The sequence below is a fragment of the Aulostomus chinensis genome, chromosome 2 (genome assembly GCF_037954235.1).
Source record: "Aulostomus chinensis isolate RoL2024-O1b breed Wild chromosome 2, RoL_Achi_v1.0, whole genome shotgun sequence".
Taxonomy (NCBI): domain Eukaryota; kingdom Metazoa; phylum Chordata; class Actinopteri; order Syngnathiformes; family Aulostomidae; genus Aulostomus; species Aulostomus chinensis.
The window spans coordinates 21,476,328-21,490,451 of NC_141321.1; the positions used below are offsets into that span (position 1 = coordinate 21,476,328).

Below are 14,124 nucleotides of genomic sequence, written 5' to 3' on the forward strand. Positions count from 1 at the left end.
AGTATAAATCACAAACTACTGATGCTCACTGATAATTTACCTTTAACACTTGCAGTCTTTCCACATTCATTTTCTGGAAAAAAACTTGTGAGTCATGAGACAGTCGTTATTGCACGAAGCGAACCATTTAAATTCCAGGGTCGACAATAAAAGATTATTGTAATTAACATGAAAAACAACAGTACCTTATGAAAGGGAGGATTACATTTGCAATGTTATGTGTATACTGGGTAAATGTACATATCAGTAGGAGTACATGAGAAAGAGCTAATGTTAGTGGTAAGGGTGTTAAGTCAGCCTTCAGGTGTCAAATACAGAAAAACATAAAATTAGCATCTGCATGCTAAAACTAACTAAATACAAATACATGCTAATGCTAAAGATCAGGGTATGGGGATATAAGCCAAATGTCCAAAAATATAAAAAATAACATCAGGAGAAGAATACTCATGCTAACACTTGCCAATGCTAAAGCTGAGGGTGCAGCTCAATGAGCTAGTAGCAGTTACTACACTTCTTTCCACGCAGTGTCACACACAGACACACGAGGGCAGTAAGCTCTTCAACAGGGGCTCTTGTTCTTAAAACCATGACTCCTAACAAATCCATTTTGAACCTTAGGCACACTGAGATCCCTCTGACTGTGGATTGGATTGAGATCAAATGTAAACACACACACACGTTTATGTATATATACGCTGTATATATACTGTATATTGTGACTGTGTCATAGCGGTTATGTGTGTGAGAGATGCTGCCAAACAGTGTTTTGTTGTACATCTGTATATAATAACAGTAAAGCTTGTTAAATCTTAAAATGATGACACAGAGGTTTGGTAACTTAATAGAATCCAGCAGAAAAATGTCCCAGGAGTCATTGGGAAAGCTGGAGGTCTCATCTGGTCCTTCCTGTTACCAAGAGGCCATGAGCTTTAAAGTGTTATTAACACTTTTCTTGTAATTACCATTTTATTATCAAATGGAACAAACCAAACAATCTGAAACAATGTCCAAGCATTGACCAGTTTAAAAACAAATAAACAATTTTTGTTGTTGTTGCAAGATACAGGTAAGAGGAGACACAAGGTTTGTGTATGTATGGACTAATATGTATGAGGTGTGTTTATATCTTTTATTTACATACATTTTGTACTTTTGTACTGAAATTAAGGATACACAAATTATTTTCTGTTTCAAGCATGCTAATGATGATCCATGCATTTTTTTTAAATTTTACTTTATTTTTTGGGTGGTTTTGTATTCTTATTTACCTTTACTTAAATATTAAATATTATTTTTTTTCTTTGATTTCACTCCTGAATTCAAACCAAGATCTCAATCAAGAAGAGCGTGACAAACACAAAGCTTTACAAAATAATGTCGCTGCCAGCAGGCTTCCTTCTTGACACTGAACAGGTGCACTGCGCAAAAATGTTCAGAGTCGTATCCAACAAGGTCGGTCTGTCTGTAATTCCTCTGCGACGCTTCCATATACGGCAGATGTGCCAAGATGAGAGAGGCAACTTTAGGATATTGGAGAGTAAATATTTAGAGGGACACGCAGCTATTTGAGTCCATGGTTAGTCAAACACAACTCTTTTCACATGAGATTACAGACATCTGGCAAGTACAGGCAAGGTTGTTCTAAATTTATTCCAGGTCAACTTGATGTTCATGTGTCATAACTCTGAAGTTCAGTAATAAACAACACACACTAACAAATACCTTCGTGTTTTCAGTTGTGAGATCCCTGTTTATCAGCGAGTTTATTCCAGAGAACAGAGATCTGGATTTTATTCGAGGAACAGATGTTTGGATTATTTGTGACACCTTTGGCTAATTTAATATCTAAAAGTTACTTAAATTGGAATAGACTTCTTCCAGGAGGTGAGACCTGCACTCAGAGTCTTCAACTGTAGAATCAAGAAGCACGTTTTTGTATTACTACCAGTTTTTCAGGGTGTCCTGGTCCACATGACTGTTGATGATGATGATGATGATGGTTACAGCGTGTTTGGGAAAACATATTAGCCGAAGTTAAGAGAATAAAAAGCTCCTTGGTTGGTCTTTTGCTTTGTCCCATCCATTTGTCACAGATCCCGAGGACTGTCAGCTGTGAAGCCGTGCTTGCCCACTATTGTTGTTATACATCACTTCATTGTGCAGAATACATGAAAACATTCTGTTCGGGGTCATTTTCTTTCTTTCTTTCTGATACTTGGAAAGCAGGAAAAACAGTAAATTCCCTCCCAAAGTACATGTAATACTGTATACTGAACCACAACACAAACATTTAGACTGCTCTTCGTCAATCAAATATTCCGTCGTCTCTATTCATCCATCAACTTCGGGAAGAACAACTTTTGTTTGGGCCACAGAAACTACATTCTAAATGCAGTTTCAGCTACATTTCAGTTTCAGCACAAATACTTCCCGAGACTGAAATCCTAAGAACATTTGGTCCACAGATGAACTCGATTGTGACTGATATAAAACCAGTGACAAACAAGCAAACAAACAGGTATGATAATGTAATAAAATCAATTGTAATTTAGTCAGCTCATCCTTTTTAAACCTTTGAGAGTGCTAAATTTTAAGCTGCACATCTAAAATAAAGCTAAACCTAAAATAGCCAACAGAAGAAACAACTCTATCTTCACTTGACAGGGACAGAAGTAACAGACACAAAATGAATACATCTGTATTTATTAAAGGAAAAATCTGTCAGTCAGATGAATGGTACAGTTAAGAGATAAACACTACAGCTTTAACAGAAATTCACAGGCTGACCGCACCAACACTGGACAGATAAAACACGAGGACTCAATCTCCACACCAAAACAAATAAATACAAAATAAAAACTTCCTTAAACAGAGTGAAACCGCGGAGCAGTGAGCTGGCTGGAACTAGAATAGCACTGCTTTTTAAATAATGTGGCATAATATTAAACATCAGTGCAAAAAACAAAGCAAGGTAAATTAAAATGTGGTGGAATGTCTCAATAGTGGCGGTCATGATGCAGTCAAATGGGATGTGTGTTATGAAACACTTGATGTAAACTCGGCTCACTGTGACTTGTAAAGCACTGTTGGGTTAGCGTGAGGTAAGCGTGCAAGTGTCCTAATATTTAGATCCTGAGAGGGTCGTGGGGGGGGGGGGGGGGGGGGCAAACCGATTTAGGTGCACCTTCAACAGCAGCATCAAGAACAATCCAGGCCCATACTGTTGAGGGATAATCAGTGATCAACTACAACAACCATACACATGTCCAACCTGGTGGGCTGAGCCACACATTTATACCCTCACGCACAGCAATTCCAGTGGTTTCACACGGGGAGCACATGAGTAAGGTGTCAGGACTTTAAGGTTAAAAGCTTCCAATGCACAAATGAAATTAAAAAAAAAAAAATTCTAAAATGACCTCAAATGGTTAACAAATGTAAACAAATGTTTTACACACACAACTTAAGTCATTTAACTGTCAAATTTCCTCAAGCATCTTAACTAAAATGGACAACCAAACAAAATGTCATTATTCTGAATAATTAAGGACATGTCTCTCAGTGCTTAAATTTAATTGACATTCCTCCCTCAATCAATCCCTTCGGTACCAACGCTTGAATTGTTCAAACGTGCTACTTCCCTCCTTAAGTCCTTCCTCAGTAATAGTGGATTTATAATGATGATGTGTTTCTGATGTAAAAATCAAGTTATCCTAAGTATTCAACCCCCTTAAACTAATGTAAACCTGTGAAATCTGCTGCTTTGTCTTAAAGAGGGGTAGGGAGGGATCAATTAAGGGGGAAATATCACTTTAAGAACTGGGCATTTCAAGGGGGTGATGATACCAATTAGACTTTGTATTTTTTGTTCTCTATATAGCTTAGTCCTAACAATCCCTGGTATCTTGCGTGTAATCTATATCCTGTAATTCTCATCTTCCAGTTTCCATGCCATTGCACAAAAACCCACCAACTCCTCTTTTTTAAAATAATTAGCTTCATGCTGATCACACATTCTAAAAGTTAATACAAAACAACCTAAACTCTGCACAACTTCATTATTCTGAATTTTCAAGACACATGAACTGAATTCTGCCAATTCCATCCAGCAAAGATAAGTTGAATCCTCCACATGTGGTATTTTTTAACATTCACGTCTGAGGTAAACACTCCTGTTCAGAATAAGGTGCTAGTAGCAGTGGAAATACATTAATGGTAATTTAGACATCCACAACACAGAGTCAAGTGTTTTTTTTTCAAGTTATTAGACAACTAGAAGAGGGTCAATGGTTAAGTGATGATTAACTAACTGATAACAACAGGACATCACTCAAAATGGTGGGAGCTGCTGGAAGGAAGCCATGTGTCTGTGATAGTGACAATATGTGTTCAGAGTTCTACAGGCAGATATTTCTTAGGGGATGACAATGTTCCCTAACACATCAGCCACTGATGTTCTGATGATTCTTACATTCAGATGATCTGCAGTCATGACCTCATTAAGAAATGTTTTTCTGCATGCATATAACACACAGCTCAACAGGGCACAGGCCAGTACAGATACAATCATGATATGTTTTATCTACAGTTCAATCAGAATAATGGAGCTGTGCTTGACTGAATTAAATCATGACCTTAAGGATGCAAACATCCACAACACTACTGTCTTCTTTCAAACAAAATATTCAGAGATAAAATGTGGGGAAAAAAAAGCATGAAGTAGTCATGGGTGGTGTGAGTGGCCTCAGCAGCTGAGCTGAAGAGAGAACATTCAGGCCCAGTTTTGTCAGACATGTCATTGTTGCTCCGGTGTATAAATAGATTCAGTTCTTATTTCTCTGGAGAGCCTCACACAGGTTGTGGTTGGGGTCTGGCTCTTGACTCATTATCTCAACACACTCCCACTCTCCACTACAGCTGGACCGCTTCACAGCCTCTACCACAGTCTGTACGTACAGGCCGTCTTCAAATGTTGGTGCCATGGAGACAGGTCCACGTGCCCATGACCTGCGCTCCTCGTGAGCCTGAAAAGACTGTCTCAGTGCCTTCACCATGGAGCTCAGCCCCCGCAGGTGAGGCAAGGGCATCTCTTTCACCTCAGGTCCAGCCCATCCACTGTCGCCTAGCAACAGCTCCTCACTTTTACTGCCATTGCGTTGACCGTACAGTTCTGTCCCCCTGGCAACCAATCTCCCGGTGGATCCAACGACCATAACCTCATGCATGAATGAGCCTGGCATGTTAAAGTTCAGGGTCACAGTGCAGCACACGCCACCAGAGCAAGGCCCAGGCCCACCCATCAACATTTGGAAGAAACAGAAATCATCGCTGGTGACCCGTCGAATGCCTCGAATTGAGCCATTTTGTTGTACAAATGTCCGTAGTAAGCCATGAACACGATGGGCTCTTGCCCCGGTCAGGTAACTCAAAAGGTCAATGATGGCGGAGCCAACAGTGTGCAGGCCACCGCCGCCCATCAGCTCCTCACAAGTCCAGCCGTATGACTGGTCCAGGAGACTGGGGCCATAGACTCGCACATCACACACCTGCACCTCCCCAACATATCCCTCCACCAGCAGTTTGTGCATTGCAGCAAAAGCGGGCAGAAAACGCAGGGTATTACCCACAATGCTGAGGAGCTGGGGATAATACCTGGCAGCAGTCACCATCTTGAATGAATCCACAGCAGTTGCAGCTTTCTCACATACAACATTCTTACCTATACCTGTGTAGAGAGGGAGATGGAAATAGTGCATTACTCTTCAGATCACTGTTTGTTTGCACATATGAGCAATTTAAAGCATGACACAACACAGTGTTTGCAAATAGATGTAAGGGGCTTGAAAAGGGACAATTCTTTAGGTAGCATATTACCAGATATAATAGAACATTCTAGACTTCTTAAATACTCCCCTGTAACATTGTTTACTACAGTGTAAAAGCAACAGCGCATGCTGTCTTTGCAAATGGAAACAATGTAAATGTCTATTTGCATAAAGAGCAGAAGTAGACGAGGCCTTCTGAGACACATGCAGAGTTGCACTGTAATTCCAGGCATGAACTCACATGCATGTTCAATGTCAGGTTTGAACAAAGTCTTTGGCAGCATGACAGTGCAATTCCTCATCCTTGGTGAGAATAAAAAAATAATCAACTTCCTACTGCCTCCATGCATGTTAGAACAGAAGGCATCAATAGGATTTTAAATGCAGAGACAGGCAGCCTTCAGTACAGTGGACAGGTTCTATGGCGGGGCCACACTCAGGAAGTTGCAACTATCAAAGGAAGCTGAGGTCAACACTCAGGAATTCCATTAGAGATGTTAACTTGATGGACCTACCCTTCATTGTATGTGTTCACCATATATGATAAATGGATGGGAAATAAATTTCAGTTGTGACCAGACAATGATCACATCTGAAGAATAAAATACACAAACATACTGAACAGCATAAGCAGCAATTTTCAATATAAGAAGATTGCATCTGGTTTACGCAAACCTGCCATGCCCATGTGAGATCACACTAGAGGGCTGTTCATTTTAGTATTTGTGGAGCTTATTAGTGGTTGTATAAATGCACAGCTAACACCATGACAGCAATTCAATTAATTGAGCAGCACCATACCAGTTCTCAGAAATACTGTATGGTCTATGGTTGGTGATATGTGTATAAACTCAACCTTTTTGTGAAAAAAAGCACACATTATACATTTTGGACAGACCCAAGGAAGCTTGTCAAGAGATGACCCCCCCCCCCAGGCTTGTGTTAACAAACTACATAATCATACATAGCAAAAGTTTGTTAAGGTGTATTTGTGTTGGTGACCTCTTACCCAGTGCTTTGACAGCAATCTGCCGCGTCATAGAAGGTGGAATATAGATACAAACAAGATCGACATCTGGGTGCAGCAGGACATCATCAGATCGGCTCGTGTGAAATGGGATACCAAGTTCCTTTGCCAGGCAGCACGCTTCCTCTTCACTTCGGCCCCAGAGAGCATGAACCTCAAAGCCTTCAGCTTTCAGCAGTGGGACCAGCACTCGGGCTGTGCTCCCTGTACCAAACACTCCAACTCCTGGTAACATGGCAGTGCCACTTGTCACTGCAACCTTATGTCTGAACCATGGCGAGACTTGCTTACATCCCAACAGCAAGTGATTCACTCGTCTGTAAAGGCCTTCACTGTGGTCTGAAAATTAGGGAGCGCTTCCTGCCCCTGAAAACCAATTAACAGACAAATAAAGCTAGATAACAAAATCAGATATCCCAATTTTCTCAATGTTTCAACATAAGTCTTCAAGATGATTACTACTTTCACAAAATAAAACGTACATGCCTGTTCTGTTGAAGTTTCATTATCCAGCAAAAGCTGTTGAATCTGGATTTAAGACTACAAACAGACATCATTTTATCTACATCACAATGTTACCATTACCAAAATCCCAGAGCACACTATCTTCATTCCATGAATTTATCCCCAAGCTCTGCTGACAGTAATAAGAAACAGGACAAACGGGTCAGATTGATGTCTAGACCAGTTTTTCTTATCAACAGTTTCTGAAAACCACTTTATCCTGCCACATAGTTAACATGCCATTCCTCAAACACTCCACACCCATCAACAGCAACATCATCTGTACCACAGCAGCGAGTGTTATCTGTGTGTGTGAGACACACTGTATCAGTAGCACTTTTAAATAAATACATGCTCAAGTTATCCTTGAAATTCCTTTATGAATTCATAGTTCGACGAGTCTGTATGGACGGTGGATTTCAGCAGTTAACAAATATTTGGTGGCAGCGCCTAGCTTAAGTAATCACATCATTATGAACATATATGTATGGGAGGTCACAGAGGGTGACAAAGACCTTTACAAGTTTTTGATAAGAAAATGTGATTAACAAGGTACCTTCTCAATTTCTGTGGCCAATTTCTTTTATTCCCAAAGATGCTCAAACTCTTCCCCACTTGTAAACTAAAATGGTCATTCACAGCGCTGAATAGTAACGCAAACTAGAACAGCTGTGATGCCATCAAGCAGTCTACTATTCAATGTGCTTTGGTCGTTATATTATCACTTTTAGGAGATGGTTCCCAGGTTTCACTTAATCCCGGTTTTCCAAAAACTAGCAGAAAGCACCAGAAACAATCAGTCATTACCCACAGTTTCACTCGGCAAGCTAGCCATCAGTCAGAGCGCCACGATCAGTAACCATTATAACGTTAGCTAGCACAGTCATCAGCTAACAAGCTAGCTAGTAAAGCGAATTCTACCAGCTCCCCAAAATATATGACTGTAATGACTGAAAGGACTTTAGTTGTATGCGTAACTCGCCTGACTTCCCTTAAACTGAGCACAAATCCCGCAGAAAACGAAAAGCAACGTTAGCTACCTGCTGTATTTATCCGGTCGACAGCGACAGCTGAGGTGGTAGGTGTTCACCCGGGCGCTGGCCAGTTGCTAATGGTAACTTCAGGAGCAACGGTGGGGTGGAATCAGAGATGCTAAGAGAGTAGAGATGCGTTCTACAAACACGGCTGCAGTTGCTTTATGCAAAAAACTCCAAAACGAGCGACCTTGTCCTTCTGAAACATATTATTTTAAAAATAAAAGTCGAAAATAACATGTAAAACACAAAAATGATAGGATGTGATTTTTAAAATAGCAAGGTCGTCCAAAAAGCATTCTTTGATCAGGCGCCATGTTTTTCCAGGATTGCGTGAGTGCTGCAAACAGTCCACCTTTAAAACTATAACATCTAAAAGACGATCGCGAGGGGGAACTCAAACTCCTACGTAGCGGTGTGCTGTAACTCCGCGTTTCCTTGACCAACTTGAACTATTTAAAACAGATATTATTCAGGTACAGATGTGTATGTGCGCGCGTACAGGCACGCGCACACACACACATACATATATATTTGCATATGCAAAACGCATTGGGTCAGGGGTGGACTATCAGTGGCATAGGAATCAATTTCCAATTTGATCTCAGAAATGCAGTCAGTGTAGACGTTCAGTATCAAATGTCCACTCTTGTCTTGTAACTTCCAGGACTGCTTTGACTTTGACTCTCAGTGTGCCTCCGACAATCAGGTTTTTGTTTTTTTTGTTTTTTTACACCATAACACAAAGTTGATCTACACTGGAATGCATGTGTCACATTATTTATGACATTTGTGGAATTTATTTGGGAGCCCCCCCCCCCCCATGGTCTTGCTGAAGACAGCATGTATCATTTTTAGTATAACAGTAATAATAGCAGTAGAACGGGGAAAAAAACCCAACCCATTGTCTGATTTCTTTAATATCTCCCTCTGCAGCTCACCGAGTCAGTCTGTGTCCTGCACTTCAGACTTAATGAAATATTTTTGTCAAGAGAATTGAACACTATTAAATATGAACATATATATCATAATAATTGGCTGATTATTAAAAATATATCAAAGATAATACATCATGTAAGGTATGAAGGCTCTGCTACATGCTGACACTCGGCGTTCCTTACTTAAATAATGTCAACAAACACTACAGCATTTATTTCTCCAAGATGAGCTCGAGTGTACACTATCACAATATGGCCAGCAGGGGCAGTAACTTCCTGGTGGGGCTTAACGAAAAGCGCAAAGAATTCTGGGAGTTCAAGTCCCGAATGGCGGACGGTGGCTTCTTAACATCGTGAAGAACAAAACACGGTGTTTGCCCCTGGAAGTGAAACATCACCCTCGAATTTGGAATAGATGAGGGCTTCGTGTGCGTTGAGTCCAGGTAAAGACGGGTGGCTTCAGGTCTCGCACAGCGAAAAGCGTCTCACTTTTGGTGGAAAATAAACAGGAAGTTGTTAGCTTTGTGGGACGTGTAGTTCCGCCAGTAGGCCGCTGAGCTTGACAACAACGCATAGAATAAAGAAACAACGATAAAATAATCCAAACTACATCAAAAGACTGTATTGTTAGGCTCGGTGTTGGGGGAAAGATGCCCGGGTTCACCTGCTGTGTCCCTGGCTGCTACAACAACTCGCACCGGGACAGGGACCTGCGCTTCTACACCTTTCCAAAGGACACCACGCTGAGAGAGCTGTGGCTGAGGAACATCTCCCGGGCCGGGGTCAGCGGCTGCTTCAGCACCTTCCAACCCACCACGGGACACAGAGTCTGCAGCGTGCATTTCGCCGGCGGGAGGAAAACCTACACCATCCGAGTCCCATCTCTTTTCCCTCTCAGGGGGGTGAATGAGCGCAGGAGTCGGCGGGGCAGGGGCAAGAAAGTGTCCGCGGCTGCTCCTGCGCCCGCCGCTGCTGCCACATCCGGAATTGTTATTAACACTGTGCTGGGCAACACTGCAGAAGGTGCCGAGGGCAATGCTGGCGGCGAGGCGAGCGACGACACAATCACCGTGGTGCAGATAGGCCAAAACGGGGAGTATCTGGGCACGGCGCGACTGCCTGCCAAATCAGAGGGGACTTGTTACACCGCGCCGATCGGTAGCTCAGATGAGCTGACCACGGAGGAGGCGGTGGAGACCGCGGTGCACCACTCGGCCCTGCAGTACGTCAGTGTGACCAGCAGCCCGCTGGACCACTCGTACTCGCTGACCACCGGCACCACCTCCGCCGAGCTGCTGCGCAAACTGAACGAGCAGCGGGACATCATCGCACTAATGGAGGTGAAGATGAAGGAAATGAAGGCGACCATCCGGCAGCTACGGGTGACCGAGGCCAAGCTGCAAGAAGAAGTGCGGGAACGGGACCGGCTGCTCTACGGAAACTCGGTGGCTTTTAGCATTCGCAAGAAAATCTGATGGATGAAAAGCAGAGATGACAAGGACTCGGACTTACGGATATGATACAGATACAGCCCGATTTTGTACAAAACCACAAGCGATGACAATTTATTTTCGGCAAGTAGAGCAGATTTTTGTAGCCCTGATGTAAAGAAGTTTTCTGGGTAGTTAGGTAGCTCAAGTAATAATCTCATCGATAATCACCTGGAAACATGCAGCCGAACTAAGGTCCATCTTTTGTTTTATTCATCAGCCTTGCAAGGTAGACGGACTAGCCTATTTATAAATCAGATGAGGAAAGGGCTGAAGTTGCATACAAAGTTTTTCTTTGTAGATTTCCCTTAAAGTTTTTTTTGTTTCCTTATGTATCAATTAAAGTAGGAGTTTGTTGCAAGGAACATCTCACACAGAGTGCAAAGTTAAATTAAAAAAGAAATGAAGCCTCCACACAGCAACAAAACACTATTCTTGGCTGACAATAGTTGTTTAAACAAAACTATTTCTGGGTTCCCTTTCAAGGTATCTTAAGTTTTTCTGTTGCTAAAGATAATTGTGCAACAGAAATAGCCCTTAAGGGATCTCTTAAAGGCTTGAAAGGACAGTCATGTATGGAATCAAAGTTGGTCTCTCGGAGATGTTAATTTCCTTTTCTTCAGATAGTTTTTGGTCATACAGAGCATTTTGTTCTGACAGCTTTAGACATGTACGTCTCCCATAAGTTGTTTATGTGTGATTCACGAATGTCATGTGCCTATTCATGGTCAGATGTTTCCACACACACACTTTCAGTGGGTGCATCTCTCTGCCCTAGGATGTTACATACGTATCTGATTTTTGAACTCAGACTGACAGCTGTGCCCTACACTCATTTTGAAGTAAAATTTGTTTTGAAATAGTGCTGCTTCATGCTGAGTAATTTCATTGAATCATCAGTTGTGTCCTGAGTTATTTTTTTGGTCCAGTTTCGTGTTAATATAAGAGAAACCGGATGTGGGTCAGAGCATCCTGTTGGGTTTTTATTATTTCCTCCTAGGAAGGAAATGTTATTGTAGCTCACTATGTTTCTGTTTGAAAGAAGAAGAGCAAATCTGGATTTACAGTGACTTATTTGGACCTATTGCTTTACTTTGACGATTTATGGTAAATCCGTATGGAAGACTTGTGAAGGCAAAGCAAGACAAAATCTCATACAATTTTAGGGCAGCGTTGGACGTGAGCTGATATTTGAAAAAATGTCAATGTCCGTATAAAGAAACCTTAAATGTATGCTTATCATTTTTGTGTCTTTGGAATAGTTCTTGGAAAAACAGGTTCTACTCAGGTAATAAAGGCACTGATAAGCCTTGTTCAAGTTTGGGAGGGGGATTGCACAAATAAAACTAATCTCAATCTAAATTATAAATGGGAAGTCTCCTTCAAAAATACTCCCGGGCAACTAAATCCACAATGACCCCGATCAAGACCTGTGTGGGTAGCCATGTGTTTGTAATTTTTAACTAATATCAACATGTGAAATAGAGGGATTTTGATTTTGCACAAACACTTAAACATACCCTGGACTTTGTTTGAGGTCTGCTGCAATTTATATTTTGATTGAGATCTAAAAAAATCCCATGGTCCGAGTGACTATCGCTAAGAAACAAACAAAAAAGGCAAAGCAGCGCTTGATTCCGTTGTCTTCTCACACTGATAATCCTGTTGACATTCCAAGTTGGATTACAATTAAGGATGAAGCTTCAATAATATATGCCTCAATAATATCAGATTATGTAAAAATGTTATTGCCCTGAAATACACACTGTTGCCATCTGAAGATCTGTGTAAACTATAAAGAGCAACTACATGCAACTTACACTTCATAAATCACCAAACGTTATAAATAGTGTCTGTAATTTTAATGAGTTTTCTTGTCAGTGTGCACATGTATGAGGGATAAATGTTTTTTTGTACAGGTCAGTTGTAGAGTTGACCGTTGACCGACAGAACAGATACAAGCGATGACATGTTTGTTGGCATGAGTCGGATGTTTTGGCGCCACAGTGTGACAAACGCTGTGCTGTCTCACCTGCCGACTGATGGCTGGACGGTAACTTTATTCTCTTTGCAAATCACTGACCTGGTGAATATGTGAACGTAAAACAGAGCTTCGTAAATTTTTACAGCTTATTTTGAACACCTCTCATGATAATGTGTCACAGGAAACAGAGAAAGAGGGAGAGACGGATGAACGACAGACTCAGTATTGGAGAGAGTGAGGATCCCGATCCTAATCTCATCTGGATTTATTTTTTTTTACTCCCAACAGTGTTGCATAATGCCTTAATCTAGTGATGTCAATCAAACTTACACAACTCTATCCTGCTTTTTAAAGGCTGCAGCCATCACTGTAACGGTCTTTACATTCACACCCAGGAGAGTGTCTGCAGTCTAATTAAGTAATGTGACTGGACTTAGTGTTGTGTATACAGTATAATGATTGAACTCTTTCATAATTATTCAATTTTGCTCTCATTTTTATATCACATTTGGTTTACTGAACAAACAGAATTTCAAAACCCAAGCATTAAGACAATACTCCACATTCCTTCTACACTTTGGGACACTTGGTCTGATAAATGAGCCTCTTTTCTAAATTTTAAAACTGGGTCATTAGTTTTGTAGAACATCTTTCTCAATTTACAGATTTTGACACGAAACATTTTTGTGACTAAAATGATTGACGCTTTGACAGAAGTAAACCTGCATATTGAATATCAGGACTTTTTTTTTTTGTTGGTAACAATCGAATTGTCCGAGTTAATTAATGGAAGCTACAAAGTGTTTGATAGATTTACAGTATTTTCAACCTATTGATTGAAATCCAAATGTCACCAATGTATAGACATTTTAGAAGAAAGCGTAGAAATAGGGACGTATACACACTTACAGGAAATATATTTCCATGTAGAATTCCACCCTGTAAAATGTTTGTCCTGATGTTACAGCCAACATTCAAATGAAGAAATTTACAATTATATACAACAATTTGCAGTAATGTGAGCTAAAGATGGTGGGAGAAGTGTATTCAATAAACAGGTTAATATCTTTCTTGGCTTTTTAAATGAAAAAATCAGCTGCTGCAGTTCATTCAAACATTTGTAAATCTAAAAAATGGATTTAAGTTTTCAAGAATTTGAAGAACTAGCGCAAGTGCAAAGGAACAATCAGACAAATATATGTGATTTTTGAATATTTCATTTCAAACCAAGGAAAGACTGTTGACATTGAGAGATACCAGTGTGTACTTAGAAGGGAACAAAAGCTTGTTGCTAAGGGGAAATACCCCTTTGAAAGGTG

At 40.8% G+C, this 14,124-nt stretch overlaps 2 protein-coding genes across 2 annotated transcripts; one reads left to right on the forward strand and one right to left on the reverse strand.

Annotated features, from left to right (window-relative positions):
• Positions 1-4,219: 4,219 nt before the first annotated feature.
• On the reverse strand, positions 4,220-9,116 carry gfod2 (glucose-fructose oxidoreductase domain containing 2). Its single transcript, XM_086184492.1, has 3 exons — positions 8,400-9,116; positions 6,838-7,221; positions 4,220-5,728 (listed from the first exon to the last, which is right to left on the reverse strand). The coding sequence occupies exons 2-3, from the start codon at positions 7,088-7,090 to the stop codon at positions 4,827-4,829; spliced, it is 1,155 nt and encodes a 384-aa protein (XP_086040618.1). The 5' UTR covers positions 7,091-7,221; positions 8,400-9,116; the 3' UTR covers positions 4,220-4,826.
• Positions 9,117-9,604: 488 nt separating this feature from the next.
• thap11 (THAP domain containing 11) lies at positions 9,605-12,063 on the forward strand. Its single transcript, XM_086194814.1, has one exon. It carries the CDS (start codon positions 9,982-9,984, stop codon positions 10,804-10,806), a length of 825 nt encoding a protein of 274 aa, XP_086050940.1. The 5' UTR covers positions 9,605-9,981; the 3' UTR covers positions 10,807-12,063.
• Positions 12,064-14,124: the final 2,061 nt, after the last annotated feature.

What these genes read in the sequence shown, in the direction of transcription:
- thap11 (XM_086194814.1), top strand. Translation starts at nt 9,982, where the DNA reads ATGCCCGGGTTCACCTGCTGTGTCCCTGGCTGCTACAACAACTCGCAC.
- gfod2 (XM_086184492.1), bottom strand. Translation starts at nt 7,090, where the DNA reads ATGTTACCAGGAGTTGGAGTGTTTGGTACAGGGAGCACAGCCCGAGTG. An exon ending in GATTGCTGTCAAAGCACTGG is followed by an intron (nt 5,729 to 6,837) that starts GTAAGAGGTCAC and finishes CTCTCTACACAG; the next exon opens with GTATAGGTAAGAATGTTGTA.